Source organism: Heterodontus francisci, chromosome 1 (genome assembly GCF_036365525.1).
Source record: "Heterodontus francisci isolate sHetFra1 chromosome 1, sHetFra1.hap1, whole genome shotgun sequence".
Classification (NCBI taxonomy): Eukaryota; Metazoa; Chordata; class Chondrichthyes; order Heterodontiformes; family Heterodontidae; genus Heterodontus; species Heterodontus francisci.
The window spans coordinates 120447970-120468906 of record NC_090371.1 but is presented as its reverse complement, the minus strand read 5'-3'; the positions used below and the strand labels follow the sequence as shown (position 1 = coordinate 120468906).

The window sequence follows — 20937 nt, the reverse complement described above, 5'->3', positions numbered from 1 at the left end:
GGAAAGGAGGCAGTACATGGACTGGTTCTCAGTAGTGAAATAGACCAAGAAGGCAAACTATGGCAGCATTTGGGAAATAGTGACCACTAGAGCGGCACAGTGGCAAGCACCGCAGCCTCACAGCTTCAGCGACCCGGGTTCGGTTCTGGGTACTGCCTCTGTGGAGTGTGCAAGTTCTCCCTGTGACTGCGTGGGTTTCCTCCAGGTGCTCCAGCTTTTTCCCCACACGCCAAAGACTTGCGGGTTGATAGGTAAATTGGCCATTGTAAAAATTGCCCCTAGTGTAGATAGTAAACTTAAGCATAGGAAAGCTATAAAATGAATGATAAGAACAGTTAAGGAGTCTGAGGGAAAATCAGCAAAAAAAGGATAAGACAGACTTTTTATAGGTAATTAGTAATAAAAGTATATATCAGATTTGGGTTAAAACAGATATGAAGGAAATAGACAAAGTTTAGTTATTGTTCAAAATTAGATGCTATTCTACAGTTCTTCTGGAAGAGAAATTCTTCTGGAGGACTGGAAGATTATGAATGTCATAGAAAACATGTCCAGAAGTAAATTACAAAACACTTGGAGAAATGAACTCAATCACTACCAGTCAGGGAGAATTTCCTGAAGGTTAGTGTGCTTGACCATCCTTAGCGAATTCTCTTTAGAGAAAAAGTACATAGGAAATGCAGTGGATATGGTCTATTTAGATTTTCAAAAAAAGATATACATTCATGACAAAGGAATAATAAATGTGTGCTGTAATGCCTTTGTAGAGCTGTTAAAAGTAATCAATCTAATGTCTATGGCACATGCATCAATGTAGCAAGGATGAAACTATGCATTCAGATACTTTGCTAATGAACAATGGTCCACCATGAATGAATCAAACAGAAAAAAAATTCCAATACTATTTCACTTTCCCTACCTCAGGAGCCACGCTGAAATCATAAACGATCCATTACTTTACCCTCAACAACTATCAGATTAACAATAAATTCTACTTCGCATGGCAGAACAGAAATCTCAACAAACCTAAATAGCCTGCAAGGTCTTCAAATTCTGGTTTGTTGGCAATCAACTCTTCTTTTGTTGGAATGTTAATTCCCATGTAACAAGGAAATCTTATTGGAGGTGAAGCCACACGGATGTGTACCTATAAAACCAATTTTATAAAGATAAGAAACCCAAAACATATTCTATGCTTCTCAGTTGAAGAAAAACAGCTAATTAAAACCCATATTTGGATGATCATTTAAAGATCTCCGTCATTTAAAAAACATGAAATGTCTCGAGTAAGCAAAATGCAGAAGAGCACCCTATGTACAAGAACAATTTTTTAAAAAATCAATTACTTACATTTAACTAAACACTGAATTTCATGTTAATGCACATAATATCATGGTCTTTGTAAATTGTAAGAAATGACAACTTTGGAGACCCCCTTTATTAATACCTCTTTGGCACCTGCTTCCTTCAGCACTTTAATGATTGGAGAAATAGTATTTCCACGCACAATCGAATCATCTATTAGCACAATCCGCTTTCCAGCAAAATTATCACTTAAGGCTCCAAATTTTTGTGCCACTCCAAGCTGCCGCAGTCTTGTATTTGGTTCAATGAATGTTCTGCCCACATAACGGTTTTTGCAGAGTACTTCTACATAAGGAAGTCCTGCCTGTAACAATGATACAGAAAGAGAATCATTTGTCAATTCCTAAAGAATTTAGATTAAAAGTTAACTTCTTCCACTTTTTTTTAAAAAAACTTCACCCATGGCAATCATCTGTTCTTAAAGCATCTGAATTAGCTACTTGGACAGGGCTAAGCATTCGTTCCCTCAAGATTGTCTATCGCTTGTTACTCAGAATCTTTGTCACCATTTACACTATTAATAGTGCAACATGCATAAATACTGCAGTGTTACGGAGTCAAACAAATCCAAATGAGTTAAATCACTTGATTAAGTAATGGAGAGGGTTAATGAGGGTAGTGCGGGTGATACGTAGGTAGATTGTAGGGGAGAACGGCGAGGCTGGGAGCAAGCGGTGGAGGCGGGGTACTGTTTGGGGGGGAATGGAGTCATTGAGGGGCGAGGCAAAGCTCAGACGTCATTACATGGTGATGTCGGTGCGTGCATGCTCAGATTCACACTGGCAAGCTGACAAATGTTCAGATGCACTGATGACGTCGGCGATCACTCTGCGCATGCTATGCGTTGTCAGGAGACACTCATTTCTTCTAGATTCCAGAGTGTACAGGCCCAATCTACTCAAGCTCTCATCATAGAACAACACTCTCATTCCAGCAATCAATCTCACAAGCCTTTGTAGCACTGTGTCCCCAAGGCAAGTGTATCCTTCCTTATGTAAACAACAGTGCACAGTACTCCTGCATGGTCTCATCAAAGCCTTGTACAATTGTAGCAAGGCTTGTACTACTGCCCCCTTGCAAAAAAGGGCAACAGCTATATGCCATCCTAATTGCTGGTGAGCATAGGAATAGGAGGATTAAGCTGAACACGTGGCTGGAGATTTAGTGCAGGAGGGAGGGCTTCAGATTTCTGAGGTATTGGGACCTGTTCTGGGATAGGCGGGACCTGTATAAGATCGATGGCTTGTACCTTAGCAGAACTGGGACGAACATCCTTGCAGGGAGAGTTGTTAGTGCTGTTGGGGAGGGTTTAAACTAAATTGGAATAGTGTTGGGAACCTAAGAGGGAGTACAGATTGGAGGGAAGCAAAACTGGTAACAGGAAGTAGAAAAGTAGTAAGCGAAATTAGAAGGCTGACATCAAATAGGAACGGAATGAGAAATAATGTTAAAACAAAGTTAAGGTCATTCTATCTGAATGCACATAGCATTCGTAACAAGGTGGATGATGTGAAGACACAAATAGAGGTAAATGGGTATGATTTAATTGCCATTATGGGTGACCAGGACTGGGAACTGAATGTTCAGGGATATTCGCCATTTAGGAAGGGTAGGCACAGGGGAAAAGGAGGTGGGGCAGCAGTTAATAAGAGACGGGATCAATACATTAGTGAGAGAGGATCTTAGATCGATGGAGCAAGGAGTAGAATCAGCTTGGATGGAGCTAAGAAACAGCATGGGGCAGCAAACATTGATGGGCGTTGTTTATAGCCCCCCAAACTGTAATGGTAATGGTGGGCATGGTATAAAACAGGAAATTAGAGCTGCATGTAACATGGGCAATAAAGTAATAATGGGCAAGTTAAATTTACAGATAGATTGGGTAAACCTAATTAGCACTAATTCTGTGGACAATGAATTCCTGGAGTGTGTATGAGATGGGTTTCTGGAGCAATACGTTGAAGAACTAACTAAGGATCAGGCTATTTTAGATTTAGTATTATGTAATGAGAAAGGGCTAATTAATAACCTTGCTATAAAGGAGCCATTAGGAAATAGAGACCACAATATGATAGAATCTTACATGAAGTTTGAAAGGGATATAGTTCATGCTGAAACCAGGGTCTTAAATCTGAACAAAGGAAACTATGAAGATACAAGGGGCAAGTAGAATGGTGGATTGGGAAAATACATTAAAGGATTTGATAGCAGTCAGGCAATGGCTAGTATTTAAAAAAGCACAGTGGCGCAGTGGTTAGCACCGCAGCCTCACAGTTCCAGCGACCCAGGTTCAATTCTGGGTACTGCCTGTGTGGAGTTTGCAAGTTCTCCCTGTGTCTGCGTGGGTTTCCTCTGGGTGCTCCGGTTTCCTCCCACATGCCAAAGACTTGCAGGTTGATAGGCTAATTGGCCATTATAAATTGCCCCTAGTATAGGTAGGTGGTAGGGAAATATAGGGACAGGTGAGGATGTGGTAGGAATATGGGATTAGCGTAGGATTAGTATAAATGGGTGGTTAATGGTCGGCACACACTCGGTGGACCGAAGGGCCTGTTTCAGTGCTGTATCTCTGAATCTAAATAAAAATCTAAAGTATTATACAGTTACAAAAATATATACATTCCTCTAAGACACAAAAACCCAACAGGAAAGGTGAATCAATTCTGGCTAACAAAAGAAGTTAAAGATTGCATTAGGTCAAAGGAAATAGCTTATAAGGTTGCCAGAAAAAGTGGTAAGCCCGAGGATTGGGAACAATTTAGAATTCAACACAGAAGGACCAAGAGATTGATAAAGAAAGGGAAAAGAGATTATGAATGCAAGCTAGCTAGAAACAAAGGCGGACTGTAAAAGCTTCTTTAGGAAAGGAAAGGATTAGCAACAACGAATGTGGGTCCACTGCAGGCTGAGATGGGAGAGTTTGAGGTAGAGAATAAGGAAATGGCGGAGAGACTAAACAATTACTTTGTAACTGTCTTCATGGAGGAAGACACAGAAAATCTCTCAAATACTAGGGAACCAAGGGCGGCACAGTGGCGCAGTGGTTAGCACCGCAGCCTCACAGCTCCAGGGACCCGGGTTCAATTCTGGGTACTGCCTGTGTGGAGTTTGCAAGTTCTCCCTGTGTCTGCATGGGTTTTCGCCGTGTACTCCGGTTTCCTCCCACCACCAAAAGACTTGCAGGTTGATAGGTAAATTGGCCATTATAAATTGCCCCTAGTATAGGTAGGTGGTAGGAGAATATAGGGACAGGTGGGGATGTGATAGGAATATGGGATTCGTGTCGGATTAGTATAAATGGGTGGTTGATGGTCGGCACAGATACGGTGGGCCGAAGGGCCTGTTTCAGTGCTGTATCTCTAAATATATAAATAAAGGGACTTGTAAAAATGAGGAAATGAAAGAAATTAGTATCAATAGAGGTAGTACTTGAAAAATTAATTGGATTGAAAGTTAATGAGTCCGCTGGACCAGATGAGCTAAAGGCCTGTTCGGGTTTGGAAAAAAACCTGACCCGAACCAGAGAGAATCGCATCGGACCCGAGCCCGGCCCGGCCCCAGTCCTTCCATTTTTTCCTGCGCCTGACCCGAATCAACCATAGTGCACTCACCGTACTTACCACTTTTGGATGGATGGAATGGAAGGAAGCTGCACTGCTGCAGCATGAGCGCAATGATGTCATAGAGATACTCACTCACACACTGTGCAGATTCAGAGTCTGTGGAGTAGCGTTTGTGTCCGACCTGGACCCGGCCCGAGCCCGAAAGCACGACCTCACCTGAACCAGACACGTAGCGTTGGGTCCTGTCGGGTTCGAGTCGGGTAGCAGGCCTTTAAAATGAGCTACATCCCAGAGTTTTGAAGGATGTGGCTATAGAGATAGTGGATGCATTCGTGGCTATCTTTCAAAATTCTATAGATTCTGGAAGGGTTCCTGCAGACTGGAAAGTAGCAAATGTAACTCAACTACTTAAGAAAGGAGTGAGAGAGAAAACAGAGGACTTTAGACCTGTTAATTTGACGTCAGTAGCAGGGAAAATGTTAGAATCGATTATAAGGGATAATCGACAACTGGACAGTTGGAAAATAATATGATTGGGCAGTGTCAAGATGGAATTATGAAAGGGAAATCATGTTTGACTAACCTGTTGGGAGTTTTTTTTTGATGATGTTACTTGTAGCATAGATAAAAGGATAACAAGTGGATGTGGTGTATTTGGATTTTCAGAAGGCTTTTGATAAGGTTTCACACAGGAGATTAGTAAACAACATTAGAGCACATGGGAGTGGGGATAATATACTTACGGATTGAGAACTAGTTAACAGACAGAAAGCAGAGAGTAGGATTAAATGGGTCACTCTCAGGCTGTTACTAGTTGGGTACCGCAAGGATCAGTGCTTGGTCCAACAGCTGTGCATAATTTATATAAATGATTTGGATGTGGGGACCAAATGTAATATTTCCAAATTTGCTGATGACACAAAACTAGCAGGGAATGTAAGTTATGAGGAGGATACAAGGAGGCTTCAAGGGGATTTGGACAGGCTAATTGAATGGGTAAGAACATGGCAGATGGAATATAATGTGAATAAGTGTGAAGTGATCTACTTTGGTAGAAAAAACAGAAAGGCAGAGTATGTCCTAAATGGTGAGAGGCTGGGAAGTGTTGATGTCCAAAAGGGACCTGGGTGAGGTTCATGAGTCACTAAAAACTAGTATACAGCTGATACAGCAAGCAATTGGGAAGGCAAATGGTATGTTGGCCTTCATTGCAAGCAGATAGGAGTACAGGAGTAAAGATGCCTTGCTGCAATTGTATAAGGCCTTGGTGAGACCGCACCTGGAGTATTGTGTGCAGTTTTGGTCACCTTATCTAAAGAAGGATATACTTGCCATAGAGGGAGTGCAACGGAGGTTCATCAGACTAATCCCTGGGATGACAGGATTGTCTTATGAGGAGAGATTGCAGAAACTGGGCCTGTATTCTCTAGAGTTTCGAAGAACGAGAGGCGATTGCATTGAAACTTACAAAATTCTTACAGGGCGTGACAGGGTGGATGTGGATAGGACATTTCGTCTGGCTAGAGAGTCGAGATCCAGGGGACAGTCTCAGAATAAGGGTCAGGCCATTTAAGACTGAGATGAGGAGGAATTTCTTTATTCAGAGGGTGGTGAATCCGTGGAACTCTCTACCCCAGAGGGCTATAAAAGCTCAACCATTGAGCATGTTCAAGACATAAATCGATAGATTTCTGGATACTAATGACATCAAGGGATATGGGGGTCATGGGGAAATATGGCAGAGGTAGATGATCAGCCGCAATCTGTTTGAATGGCAAAGCAGGCTCGATGAGCCAAATGGCCTTCTTCTGCTCTTATTTCGTATGATTTAATGATAATTGCTTGCTGTACCTGCACGGTAACTTTCTTGTACGAGGACACCCAAATCTCTCTGTTCATCAACATTTAAAAGTTTCTCATCATTTAAAAAACATTCTGCGATTATAACAATTTAGTAAGGATTTAATAAGTATTTATTTATTTTAAATTAATTTATTAATTAGTGCTAGAAATGTCAGTTAGAGGGGTGAAGTGCTTCACCCGTGAGATGTGGGAGGTCCGTGACGCTTGCAGTGTTCCTGACGACTACATCTGCAGGAAGCGTACGCAGTTGCAGCTCCTCACAGACCGCATGGATCGGTTGGAGCGGCAACTGGATGCACTTAGGAGCATGCAGGTGGCAGAAAGCGTCATAGACAGGAGTTTTAGAGAAGTGGTTACACCCAAGGTGCAGGCAGATAGATGGGTGACCTCTAGAAGGGGCAGGCAGTCAGTGCAAGAATCCCCTGTGGCTATCCACCTCTCTAACAAGTATACAGATTTGGATACTGTTGGGGGGGGATGGTCGATCAGGGGAAAACAGCAGCAGCCAGAGCAGTGGCACCACGGCTGGCACTGTTGTTCAGCAGGGAGGGACAAAGCACAGAACAGCAATAGTTATAGGGGACTCTACAGTCAGGGGCACAGATAGACGCTTCTCTGGACGTGAAAGAGACTCCAGGATGGTATGTTGCCTCCCTGATGCCAGGGTCAAGGATGTCTCTGAACCGACAGGGGGCATTCTGAAGGGGGAGGGTGAACAGCCAGAGGTTGTGGTACACATCGGTACCAACGACATAGGCAGGAAGAGTGACGAGGTCCTGCAGGGGGGGTTTAGGGAGTTAGGTGGAAAGTTAAAAGACAGGACCTCTAGGGTTGTAATCCCGGGATTATTCCCTGTGCCACGTGCCAGTGAGGCTAGAAATAGGAAGATAGTGCAGCTAAACACATGGCTGAACAGCTGGTGTAGAAGGGAGGGTTTCAGATATCTGGACCATTGGGATCTCTTCAGGGACAGATGGGACCTGCACAAGAAGGATGGGTTGAACTAAACTGGAGGGGCACAAATATCCTGGCTGCGAGGTTTGCTAGCGTCACTCGGGAGGGTTTAAACTAGTGTGGCAGGGGGGTGGGAACCAGAGCAGTAGGACAGCAAGTGAAATAAATGAGGGGGAACTAGTAAATAAGGCCAGTAAGACTAAGAGGAAGAGCAGGCAGGGAGATGTTGCGGAGCACAGCGGGACTGGTGGTCTGAAGTGCATTTATTTCAATGCGAGAAGTATAACAGGTAAGGCAGATGAACTGAGAGCTTGGATTAGTACTTGGAACTATGATGTTGCTATTACAGAGACTTGGTTGAGGCAAGGACAGGATTGGAAGCTAAATGTTCCAGGATTTAGAAGCTTCAGGCGGGATAGAGGGGGATGTAAAAGGGGTAGGGGAGTTGCATTACTGGTTAAGGAGAATATCACAGCTGTACTGCGGGAGGACACCTCGGAGGGGTCCTGCAGCGAGGCAATATGGGTGGAGCTCAGGAATAGGAAGGGTGCAGTCACGATGTTGGGGGTTTTCTACAGGCCTCCCAACAGCCAGCGGGAGGTAGAGGAGCAGATATGTAGACAGATTTTGGAAAGATGTAAAGGTAACAGGGTTGTAGTGGTGGGTGATTTTAACTTCCCCGATATTGACTGGGACTCACTTAGTGCTAGGGGCTTGGATGGGTCAGAATGTATAAGGAGCATCCAGGAGGGCTTCTTGAAACAATATGTAGATAGTCCAACTGGGGATGGGGCCATACTGGACCTGGTATTGGGGAATGAGCCCGGCCAGATGGTCGAAGTTTCAGTAGGGGAGCATTTCGGGAACAGTGACCATAATTCCATAAGTTTTAAGGTACTTGTGGATAAGGATAAGAGTCCTTGGGTGAAGGTGCTAAATTGGGGGAAGGCTAATTACAACAATATTAGCAAGGAACTGAAGAATTTAGATTGGGGGCGGCTGTTTGAGGGTAAATCAACATCTGACATGCGGGAGTCTTTCAAACATCAGTTGATTTAGAATTCAGGACCGACATGTTCCTGTGAGGAAGAAGGATGGGTTTGGCAAGTTTCGGGAACCTTGGATGACGCGGGACATTGTGAGCCTAGTCAAAAAGAAAAAGGAAGCATTCGTAAGGGCCTGATGGGATATACCGCAGAATACTAAGGGAGGCAAGGGAAGAAATTGCTGGGGCCTTGACAGAAATCTTCACATCCTCATTGGCTACAGGTGAGGTCCCAGAGGACTGCAGAATAGCCAATGTAGTTCCTTTGTTTAAGAAGGGAAGCAAGGATAATCCAGGAAATTATAGGCCGGTGAGCCTTACGTCAGTGGTAGGGAAATTATTGGAGAGGATTCTTCGGGACAGGATTTACTCCCATTTGGAAACAAACGATCTTATTAACGAGAGGCAGCATGGTTTTGTGAAGGGGAGGTCGTGTCTCACTAATTTGATTGAGTTTTTTGAGGAAGTGACAAAGATGATTGATGAAGGAAGGGCAGTGGATGTTATCTATATGGACTTCAGTAAAGCCGTTGACAAGGTCCCTCATGGCAGACTGGTACAAAAGGTGAAGTCACACGGGATCAGAGGTGAGCTGGCAAGATGGATACAGAACTGGCTCAGTCACAGAAGACAGAGGGTAGCAGTGGAAGGGTGCTTTTCTGAATGGAGGGATGTGACTAGTGGTGTTCCGCAGGGATCAGTGCTGGGACCTTTGCTGTTTGTAGTATATATCAATGATCTGGAGGAAAATGTAGCTGGTCTGATCAGTAAGTTTGCGGACGACACAAAGGTTGGAGGAGTTGCGGACAGTGATGAGGATTGTCAGAGGATACAGCAGGATATAGATCGGTTGGAAATTTGGGCGGAGAAATGGCAGATGGTGTTTAATCCGGACAAATGTGAGGTAATGCATTTTGGAAGGTCTAATGCAGGTGGGAAGTATACAGTAAATGGCAGAACCCTTCGGAGTATTGACAGGCAGAGAGATCTGGGCGTACAGGTCCACAGGTCACTGAAAGTGGCAACACAGGTGGATAAGGTAGTCAAGAAGGCATACGGCATGCTTGCCTTCATCGGTCGGAGCACAGAGTATAAAAATTGGCAAGTCATGCTGCTGCTGTACAGAACTTTAGATAGGCCACACTTAGAATATTGCGTGCAATTCTGGTCGCCACACTACCAGAAGGACGTGGAGGCTTTGGAGAGGGTACAGAAGAGGCTTACCAGGATGTTGCCTGGTCTGGAGGGCATTAGCTATGAGGAGATGTTGGATAAACTCGGATCGTTTTCACTGGAATGACGGAGGTGGAGGGGCGACATGATAGAGGTTTACAAAGTTATGAGCGGCATGGAGAGAGTGGATAGTCAGAAGCTTTTCCTCAGGGTGGAAGAGTCAGTTACTAGGGAACATAGGTTTAAGGTGAGGGGGGCAAAGTTTAGAGGGGATGTGCGAGGCAAGTTCTTTACACAGAGGGTGGTGAGTGCCTGGAACTTGCTGCCAGGGGATGTGGTGGAAGCAGGTACCAGAGACGTTTAAGAGACATCTTGACAAATACATGAATAGGATGGGAATAGAAGAATACGGTCCCCGGAAGTGCAGAAGGTTTTAGTTTAGGCAGGCATGGAGGGCCGCATGGCCTGTTCCTGTGCTGTACTGTTCTTTGTTTCTTTTCTTCCCAGCAGTGAATAACTTCACATTTCCCTACATTATACTCCATCTGCCACTTCATTACCTGCTCAACCTGACAATATCCCTTTGCTATCTCTTTTGTGTCCTCCTCACAGCTTACTATCCCACCTAACTTTGTATTGTCAGCAAACTTGGATACATTACTCTTGGTAGCTTCACGCAAGTCACTAATATAGATTGTAAATAGCTGAGGCCCCAGCACTGATCCTTGCGACCTCCCACTAGTTACAGCCTGCCAACTTGAAAATGCCTCATTTATCCCTAGTCTCTGTCCATTAGCCAACCTTTTATCCATGCTAATATATTATCCCCAATCCCATGAGCCCTTATCTTGTTTGCATATGACACAAAATATTAATGTGGCACATTGTCAAATGCCTTTTGGAAATTGGAAGATACTACATCCACTGACTCCCCTTTATCTACGGTAGTTACAGCCCCAAAAAACTACAATATATTGGTCAGACATGAATGCCCTTTCATAAAACCATGCTGATCATGTGATTTTTTAATAGCTCCTAAATAATAGATTCCAGCATTTTCCCAGTGACTAACTGTAATCAGACTAACTGGCCCATAGTTCCATGTTTTCCCTCTTCTTCCTTTCTTAAATAGTGATGTTACAATTGCTGCCTTCCAATCCTTTGGGACCATTCTAGAATCTTGGGAATTTTCGAACTTCACAACCAATGCATCCACTATCTCTGTAGTTATCTCTTTTAAAACCATAGGATATAGGGCATCAGGTCCAAGGGATTTGTCAGCTTTTAGTCCCATCAGTTTCTCTAGTACTTTTCCTCTGCTGATAGTAATTACTTTAAGTTCCTAATTCTCATTACTAGCCACTTGGTTCCTCATTATTTTTGATATGATTTCTGCGTCTTCTACGGAGAGGACAGATACAAATTATTTGTTTAACGTCTCTGCTATTTCCTTATTCCCCATTATAATTTTTCCTGTCTCAGCCTCTAAGGGAACAACATTGACTTTTGCTACTCTTTTCCTTTTTACATACAGGTAGAAGCTCAGGCTATCCGTTTTTATATTTCTTGCTGGTTCACTCTCAGACTATTTTTTCCCCAAATTCGTTTCACTGATCTTTTTGATGTTTATTAAAAGCCTGAATTTGGGTAATCAGGGCATAATTTCAAAGACATGACACAAAACTCAAATATAGTAAACAATGAAAAGAATAGTGACAGACTTCAGGAGATGTCAATAAATGGATAAAATTTAACACAGATGTAGAATCGGTTTGGGTGGAGTTGAGGAATAGTAGGGGAAAGTAGTCACTAGCGGGAGTGGGCTACAGGCCCCCTAACAATAACCACGATGTAGGACAAAGTATACAAGAAGAAATATTGGGTGCTTGTGATAAAGGGACAGCAATAATCATGGGTGATTTTAATCTACATATAAACTGGAAAAATCAGATTGGCAATAGTAGCCTTGATGAGGAGTTCACAGAATGCTTTCGAGATAGTTTCTTAGAGCAGCATGTTCTGGAATCAACCAGAGAGCAGGTTATATTAGACTTGGTATTGTGTAATGTGAAAGGATTAATTAATGACCTCAGAGTAAAGGCACCCCTAGGTAGCAGCGACCACAATATAATTCAATTTTACATCCAGTTTGAAAGAGAGAAGATTGGGTCTAAGACTAGTATTTTAAACTTAAATTAGGGAAACTATGTGGGCATAAAAGCTGACCTAGACGGCGTGAACTGGGTTACTAGTCTAGGAGATAGATCAATAGAGAAGCAGTGGCAGACGTTTAAGGGGATATTTCAGAATATTCAGCATAAGTATATTCCTACTATTATTATTATTAACAGATACAGCACTGAAACAGGCCCTTCGGCCCACCGAGTCTGTGCTGACCATCAACCACCCATTTATACTAATCCTACATTAATCCCATTGTCCTACCACATCCCCACTTTCCCTCAATTCCCCTACTACCTACACTAGGGGCAATTTATAATGGCCAATTTACCTATCAAACTGCAAGTCTTTGTACTATAAAGGAAAATTCTCAGGGGAGGACCCACCATCCATGGTTCACTAAAGATGTTAAGGAAAGTATCAGACTTAAGGAAAAAGCATATAATTGCGCAAAGACGAGTGGCAGGTCAGAATATAAAGAACGGCAGAGAAGGACTAAAGGTTAATCAGGTGAAAGAAATCAGAGTATGAGAGGGGCGGCACAGTGGTTAGCACCGCAGCCTCACAGCTCCAGTGACCTGGGTTTGATTCTGGGTACTGCCTGTGCGGAGTTTGCAAGTTCTCCCTGTGACTGCGTGGGTTTTCGCCGGGTGCTCTGGTTTCCTCCCACAGCCAAAGACATGCAGGTTGATAGGTAAATTGGCCATTATAAATTGCCCCCAAGTATAGGTAGGTGGTAGGAGAATTGAGAGGGTAATGGGATTAATGTAGGATTAGTATAAATGGGTGGTTGATGGTCGGCACAGACTCGGTGGGCCGAAGGGCCTGTTTCAGTGCTGTATCTCTAAATAAAATAAAATAAAGCTGGCTAGAAATGTAAAAATGGATAGTGAGTGTTTCTCCGGGTATTTAAAAAGGAAAAAAGTAAAGTGAGTGTTGGTCCTCTAGAGAGTGAGAATGGGGAGTTAATAGTAGATAAAAAAGGAAATGGCGAATGAAATGAACAAATATTTTGTTTCTGTCTTCACTATAGAGGATACAAAAAACATTCCAGTAATAGCTGTAAATCAGGAGGTGGAAGGAAGAAAGGAACTTAGTGAAATTGCAATCACCAGCAAAGCAGTACTGAGCAAACTGATGGAGCTGGGGGTTGACAAATCCCCAGGTCCTAATGGACTTCATCGTAGGGTCTTAAAAGAGGTGGCTAATGAGGTAGTAGATGCGTTGGTGTTAACTTTTCAAAATTTGCTGGATTCTGGAAAGGTTCCATCAGACTGTAAAGTAGCAAATATAACTCTATTCAAGAAGTGGGGGGCGGGGGAAGGCAGAAAACAGATAAGTATAGGTCAGTTAGCTTGTCGTCTGTCATGGGAAAGGTGTTAGAATCGCTCATTAAAGGAGGATGTAGCTGGGCTCTTGGAAAAACTCAAGGTAAATCTGGAATAGTCAGCATGGTTTTGTGAAAGGGAAATCATGTTTAACCAATTTACTGGAGTTCCTTGAAGGAATAACATGCACTGTTGATAAAGGGGAGCCTGCTGATGGACTGTACTTGGATTTCCAGAAGGCATTTGGCAAGGTGCTACATAAAAGGTAATTGTGCAAAGTAGGAGCTCACGGTTTAGGGGGTAACATATTAGCATGGATAGAAGATTGACTAGCTGGCAGAAAACAGAGTTATGCATAAATGGGTCCTTTTCTGATTGGCAGGTTGTGACAAGTGAAGTCCTGTAGGGGTCTGTGCTGGGGCCTCAACTTTTTCAATTTATATCAATGACTTAGATGAGGGGAGCGATGGCATGGTAGGTAAATTTGCAGATGACAAAGATAGGTAGGAAAGTATGTTGTGAAGAGAACATAGGGAGGTTGCAGACTGATTTAGATAGGTTGAGTGAGTTGGCAAAAATCTGGCAGATGGAGTATAATGTGGGAAAATGTGAAGTTGTTCACTTTGGCAGGAAGAATAAAAAAAGCAGAGTTATTACTTAAATGGAGAGCGACTGCAGAATTCCGAGGTGCAGAGGGATTTAGGTGCTCTAGTGCATGAGTCACAAAAGGTTAGTATGCAGGTACAGCAAGGTGGCTAATGGAATGCTATCCTTTATTACGAGAGAATTGAAAATAAAAGTAAGGATGTTATGCTTCAGTTATACAGGGCATTGGTGAGACCACATCCCGAATACGGTGTGCAGTTTTAGTCTCCTTATTTAAGGAAAGATGTAAATGCGTTGGAGGCGGTTCAGAGGAGGTTTACTAGATTGATACTTGGAATGAGCAGTTGTTTTATGAGGAAAGATTGGACAGACTGGGCTTGTTTTCACTGGAGTTTAGAAGAGTGAGGGGAGACTTGATTGAAGCATATAAGATCCTGAAAGGTCTCGACCAGGTGGATGTGGAAAGGATGTTTCCTCTTGTGGGTGAGTCCAGAACTAGGGGACACTGTTTTAAAAGTAGGGGTCACCCTTTTAGGACAGAGATGAGGAGAATTTTTTTCTCAGTGTTGTGCAACTTTGGAACTCTCAGCCTCAGAAGGCAGTGGAGGCGGAGTCATTGAATCTTTTTAAGGTGGAGGTAGATAGATCCTTGTTAGGCAAGGGAATCAAAGGTTATCGGGGGTAGATGGGAGTGTGGAATTCAAGACACAAAAAACAGATCAGCCATGATCTTATTGAATGGCAGAGCAGGCTTGAGGAGCTGAATAGCCTACTTCTGCTCTTAATTCGTATGTTTATAAAGTGATACATTTGATAGGAAGAATGAGGAGAGACAATATAAACAAAATTATACAATTTTAAAGTGAGTGCAGGGAGAGAGACACCTGGGGATGTACATACACAAATTGTTTGAAGGTGGCAAAATAAGTTGAGAAGGCTGTTAAAAAAAGCATATGGGATCCATGACTTTATTCATAGCAAGGAAGTTACAATAATCCTTTATAAAATTAGGGGTCACCCTTTTAGGACAGAGAGGAGGAGAAATCTTTTCTCAGAGGGTTGTGCGACTTTGGAACTCTCTGCTTCAGAAGGTAGTTAGGCCTCAGCTGGAGTATTGTGTTAATTCTAGGCACCACACTTTAGGAAGGATGTCAAGGCCTTGTACAGGATAGATAAAATTAACTAGAATGGTATGAGGGATGGGGGACTTCAGCTATGCAGAGACTGGAGAAGCTGGGGTTGCTCTCCTGAGAGCAGAGAAGGTTAATATTTGATTTGATAGAGGTGTTCAATATGATGAACTGGTTTAACAGTAAATAAGGAGAGGGCACATGAGGAAACTACCTTCTTTTTAAACTGAGTGGGTTGTTGAGATCTCAAATGCACTGGCTAAAAGAGTGGTGGAAGTGGACTCAGTAGTAACTTTCAAAAGAGAATTGGATAAATACCGGAAGGGAAAAAAATCTACAGGGCTGTGGGAATAGAGCAGGGGAGTGCTAATTGGATAGCTCTACCAAAAAGCCAGCACAGACATGGTGGGCTAAGTGGCCTCCTTTTATTATGTATCATTCTACGATTCCAGGTAATTGCACTTCTGTTCACCACTGGGCCCTTTACATACCTCTTGTGCATAACCAAGTGCTGCTGGAGTTGCAGATTCTGGAACTGTGCTGACCAAGTCTGCATCGACAGGTGCCTCAATGGCAAGCTGCCGCCCGCAGCGTTGCCTGACTGTATATACCATCTGTCCTTATGAATTAAAGGAAAATGATATACAAGTGAATACAGTCTAGCTACAGTGAAAAGTACAGATTCATATGACATGAAATGGAAATCTGGGATAACATTTCTTTTTTTACTTAACTACACAAGTGCAGTTTTTTTTTTGTATGAAGCCGGAGTTTTAGTAAGCTTGAGTGTATCAGCTAGGTATCATGACAAGAATGAAAGATTTTATTCACTGATATTTTTTGCCATTCTTGACAACCTAGCTCTATAGTTAGAGCGAATATAAATTCACTACAGCAGACAAATGTATTCCTGATTGCATTTTTGAATCCTTCACGAGTTTACTAGTAATGGTACAAATTGCCCTATGTTACAAAGATTTATAAACAACTTGTTTTATTATTAAATCTGCTGCTGAAAGATTTACTGTAAGAGCAAAACAAGTTATAATATATAACAGGATCCATCTGAACAAAATGATGAGAAGCATCCTGTTGAAAATTCAGAATTACCTTCAAATATGGAATCAGGTCTGGCAAAATAAACATACTCAAAAATACAGAATGCAGGTGGATCTCCTCCAGCCCTTGGTACACGGTCAAGTGTTTGGATTCCATTCTTAGAGATCTGTACGATTTCTCCTGGTAATATTTCACGATAATACCTTGGAAAACAGTAGAGTAATAATGCTTAAAAAGTTCTACCAAACAGTAACTGCCTCTCACTCAAAATTCCCTGGTTCCTTACTTGGTCAATATCTTGGAATTCCCCATCTGACACCATTATGATAGCGCCATCATCACAAGGACTGCAATTATTCAAAATGATGGCCCACCATCACCTTCTCAATAAAACAAAGGGCAGTAACTGCAGTTTTGATAGCATTAATCACTTACTGGGAATATATTAGTATAAATGCACTAAATAAGCCTGATGGGTTCAAGTCTACACCAGGATTTCAGCACATCGTGTAGGCTGACATTTCAGTATCGTACTAAGGGAGCAGTATATTGTCAGAAGCACGGTTTAAGGATGAGGCAATAAACCAAGGCCCCAATGGCTTGCTAAGGTGAATGTAAAAATCGCATGATACTATTCAAAGAGCAGGGAAATTCTGTCCAATATTCATTATACAACAAACACTACCAAAACAAGTTAACATGTCATTCATCTAATTGCCATTTGTGGAATCTTGCTGTGTGCAAAGTGACTGTTGTGTTTGCCTGCATAATAACAATTACTGCACTTCGAAAATCCTTAGTTTTGAAAAATACTTTGGGACAGCCTGAAGATGTGAAACATGCTAGATAAGTGCAAGACTGTCTTTTTTTTGTTCCAGTGACAGCATTTATCAGATTCATTTTTTATTGGGATGCATGGAAGTGGGAAAATTGATATTATAATGTGTACCATGCACTGTAACCTTGACGTTCTATATGTTAGGCTTACTGTCACCCTACATATGTCTCAACCTGAAACAAAACATTTCTTAAAATGCATACATTTATTTTAAAACGCACTTGCCACCCTTTGTAAAGTTAACCATCTGCCTGACCTGGCTCCAATAGATTGGAAACTGCATGATTCAGAAGAAACGACCCATCCTTCAGTTTCCGTTTCAGTATATGGTTCTCCTATGTTCAAAAGAAAAAGCACAAAAACATCCAAATAAAAATGCACTTCGTTTCTGTAATTAGCAGAAACTATATTTTATTTCCAACTTAGAACTTTTTGACCCAAATTAAAAGCATTGTTTCTTTAGAAGACTGTTAAGTTACGATTACATTTCGAATGGAAAATTTGTTAAAATGATTATGTCACCTCCCTGTACAAGAAGCATGTTCCCCATCCTAGACCAAAGGAGAGACAAAATAGTCCCTTTACCCTTCAAAACTGCTATTGTCACACCCTCCTTAAAAAAAAAAACCCTGACTCATCTGTCCTCCCCAAGTACTGCCTCATTTCTGACTTCCCAATCTTCTCTTAGGCTATCGAACATGTTCACTTTCCAGCTCTGTACTCATCTGTCCTGAAATTTTCCTGTTTGAATCCCTCCAGTCTGGCTTCATCCATTATCACAATGAGAAATAACGAGTGAAAATCATGAATAACATCACTTGTTACTACAAATGTGGTATCTTACCCCTCCTCATCTTTCAGCAAGGATATGTTCTAGTCCCCCCTTGGCACAGGGTCAATTTTCTATACTTGATACTGCTATCACTATCGCGATGGTTGAGAACATGGCAGGTTGGGAGAAGAAATCACCATTTCTGCCATTTTAACCCTTTCCCGACCATCAGAAGGGATCATTTAAAAGCAAGGCCCAAGTCTTTTCTTATACACACACACACACAACATATTTAAAATATATATATATATAGGCGCTGCTTCACAAAGCACTGACCACCTCCAGGCGCGTATCCATTGTCTCTCGAGATAAGGAGGCCCAAAAGAAAGAAAAAGAATATATATATATATATATATATTTATTTAAATGTTTATACCAAGTTAAAAAAACAAGAAAAAAATGTGACTGCGCTCTTGATCGTATATTTTTATAGAATGTGCCTTAGACTCTCACTTCCATTTAAGTTTTATGTTAAAAAATTGTTATTGCTTACCTGAACTGTGAAATTTGGAAACTGGTACAAGGCAGCCAAGGCATAGGGGACGATTCCCATAAGGGTCACGGACAGCATAAATTGCATCTTTGTACATAAGTAGTATTGAATAAGAGGTAGGCGTTGCAGTCATCAAATTTCTAATCCTAGAAATTAAAATCAAAACTGATGACTTAAATATCCCTTTTAGAAACCAATCATCATCATAAAGCATTATTTACCAAAAGCACCTTGCCAGAAGATTACATAACTAGCTTTATTGAACGGTTTACAAATTCTTTGTAATTTAGTGTCGTTAATAGGACACTATCTTTGTGACAAAGTGTCTATAAAGTTTTTCTCAATGTGGAAGAGGATCCATGCAAGAGTTCATCTGGATAATGTACAAATGACAATGCATTGGAACTTTTTTCATCTAGCTGTGTACTCCAATTTGGGGGATTTACAATGCCATGATACCTAGTCAATCAATGATATTGTTTCGGCGCTAACCTAACATGGGCACTAGATTTATTTTTTTTATTATTTCCTTTTGTAATCATAACATCTTGGCCAAAATTTTACCTTAGACGGACGGGAGCTGGCCACCGACTGAACAGTCGGCGGCAAACCCGCATCCGCCTCACCAGGGGATCCGACCCATATTTTGCGGGTCCCCGGGCTTCAATTGGTGTGAGGCAGGACTTCCACCCGCTTGAGGTAGGAAGTCCCGCCTAATAGAGCTGCCGGCCAACCAGCAGTGGCCACTGCTGGGACTGCAGCCCAGCATGAAGACAAGATGCCTGGGACCCGGGAAGGAAGGCAAGTTCTGGTTGCCTTGCTGGGGGTAATCGGTTGGACCCCAGCGAGGCAAGGGTGCTCAATTGGTGGGGGTGGGGGGGGGGGGCGGTAGAAAGGGGGGGGCGTCTTGGGGGTAGCGGGGGGCGGCCCTCCATCGGGCATAGGGTGCCTGACCATGCGGGCCACCCCAGGACGCTCGGAAGCCGCCTGTTTTCATTAGGCAGCTTCTCCCGGCTCCAGGATGCCAGCTTGCCATGCGTTAAATCCACGTGGAGGCGGGCAAAGGCCCTTAAGTGGCCACTGAAGGGCCTTGATTGGCCTGGACAGGTGGCCGTTTTTCACTGCCGCCGCCCTGCATAAAGTGGTGGCAGAGGCGGGAACAGGTCAGGAAGGCCTCCTGGTGCCTCCCGCTCCATTTTACGCCACCATCCTGCTCATCGGAGTGGTGTAAAATTCCAGCCCATGAAGCAAGCACATTCTAAAGGAATCCCTATCACTTATGTTACTTAGTACCGATTTACTGTTTGTCAGCTAAAATGAAACATATGTATGCACTCAAGTCAGTGCTGATTTCAGTTGGTTCATGTACCTTCCGATCAGCACCCAGAACTGGTCCAGGTGCTGATCCATAGGGATCTCCATAGAATTATTTGCTGTTGCTCCAAAGCAGAGAGAGAAGTAGTCTAAAATGATGATTCTCCACATGACTAAGCAGATGAAACTAGAGCCCACAGGTGTTCTTCTATTAATTCTGAACATTGTTTACAATTGTTGGTTAGGATAGAAGTACTTTTTTATATTGTAATTTCTGCCCCCTAATTTTTCTTGTGCCTTGAAGCCATAAATAGGAATAAAGTAGAAGGAATTCTGGCATTTAATTCATGGCATAAAACTTCCTTGGGAATATTTGATGTGACCGTAGATATTGAATTTTCTGATTAGGCATAAACGTGAACAGCTGTAGGGTAGTACAAGAGAAACATTCACATGTCCTCACTTGCTATTCATGGATGAGCATCATTTGCATAATCTCAGGGAGCCATCAGCATTAAAAAAGCTTGTGATCATGTACCACTGCAAAATTTCTACATGATTGAAATTTAAAGGACTATAGTAATTTAACGGGGCAGGGATAGTGATTTGGAGGGCAGTACCCTTGGGTTTTGAAATATGTCTACAAGCAGTTCCACAGAGCACAGAATACCCAGCTTTTTATAAATGGGACATTACAAATCCCAATGGAAGTAGTGAGTCACAGTGGAGATATCTCTTCAGGATAAGTATAGCAGGACCATTGGAAAAGCTGCCCAAGAATGGCAATGAGCATGAATGCCATGAGGCAACATAGGAAGTATTGTGACCTTATCAGTTCAGACAAACCATTGTTGCCATCAATTAATTCACTGTTCTATGTACCCGTGTCATTTATAATTACGTCTCCCCTCTTCTTCTTTGGCCTCCTTGTCTCAGGAGACAATGGGTAAGCGTCTGGAGGTGGTCAGTGGTTTGTGGAGCAGCGCCTGGAGTGGCTATAAAGGCCAATACTAGAGTGACAGGCTCTTCCACATGTGCTGCAGATAAAATTGGTCGTCAGGGCTGTTTCGCAGTTGGCTCTCCCCTTGCGCTTGTCTTTTTTCCTGCCAACTGCTAAGTCTCTTCGACTCACCACACTTTAGCCCTGCCTTTATGGCTGCCTGCCAGCTCTGGCGATCGCTGGCAACTGACTC

General features: G+C 42.6%; 1 protein-coding gene across 1 annotated transcript in view; it reads right to left on the bottom strand.

The window, feature by feature from the left end:
* The window catches only part of ppat (phosphoribosyl pyrophosphate amidotransferase), a 52702-nt gene that overhangs the window by 9063 nt on the left and 22702 nt on the right, over positions 1–20937 (bottom strand). The window contains exons 5-10 of the mRNA XM_068034931.1: positions 18431–18576; positions 17362–17440; positions 16319–16470; positions 15700–15827; positions 1448–1669; positions 1027–1147 (exon numbers count right to left, since the gene is read on the bottom strand). Coding sequence (XP_067891032.1) covers positions 1027–1147; positions 1448–1669; positions 15700–15827; positions 16319–16470; positions 17362–17440; positions 18431–18576 — 848 coding nt within the window. The remainder of the gene's footprint in view (positions 1–1026; positions 1148–1447; positions 1670–15699; positions 15828–16318; positions 16471–17361; positions 17441–18430; positions 18577–20937) is intronic.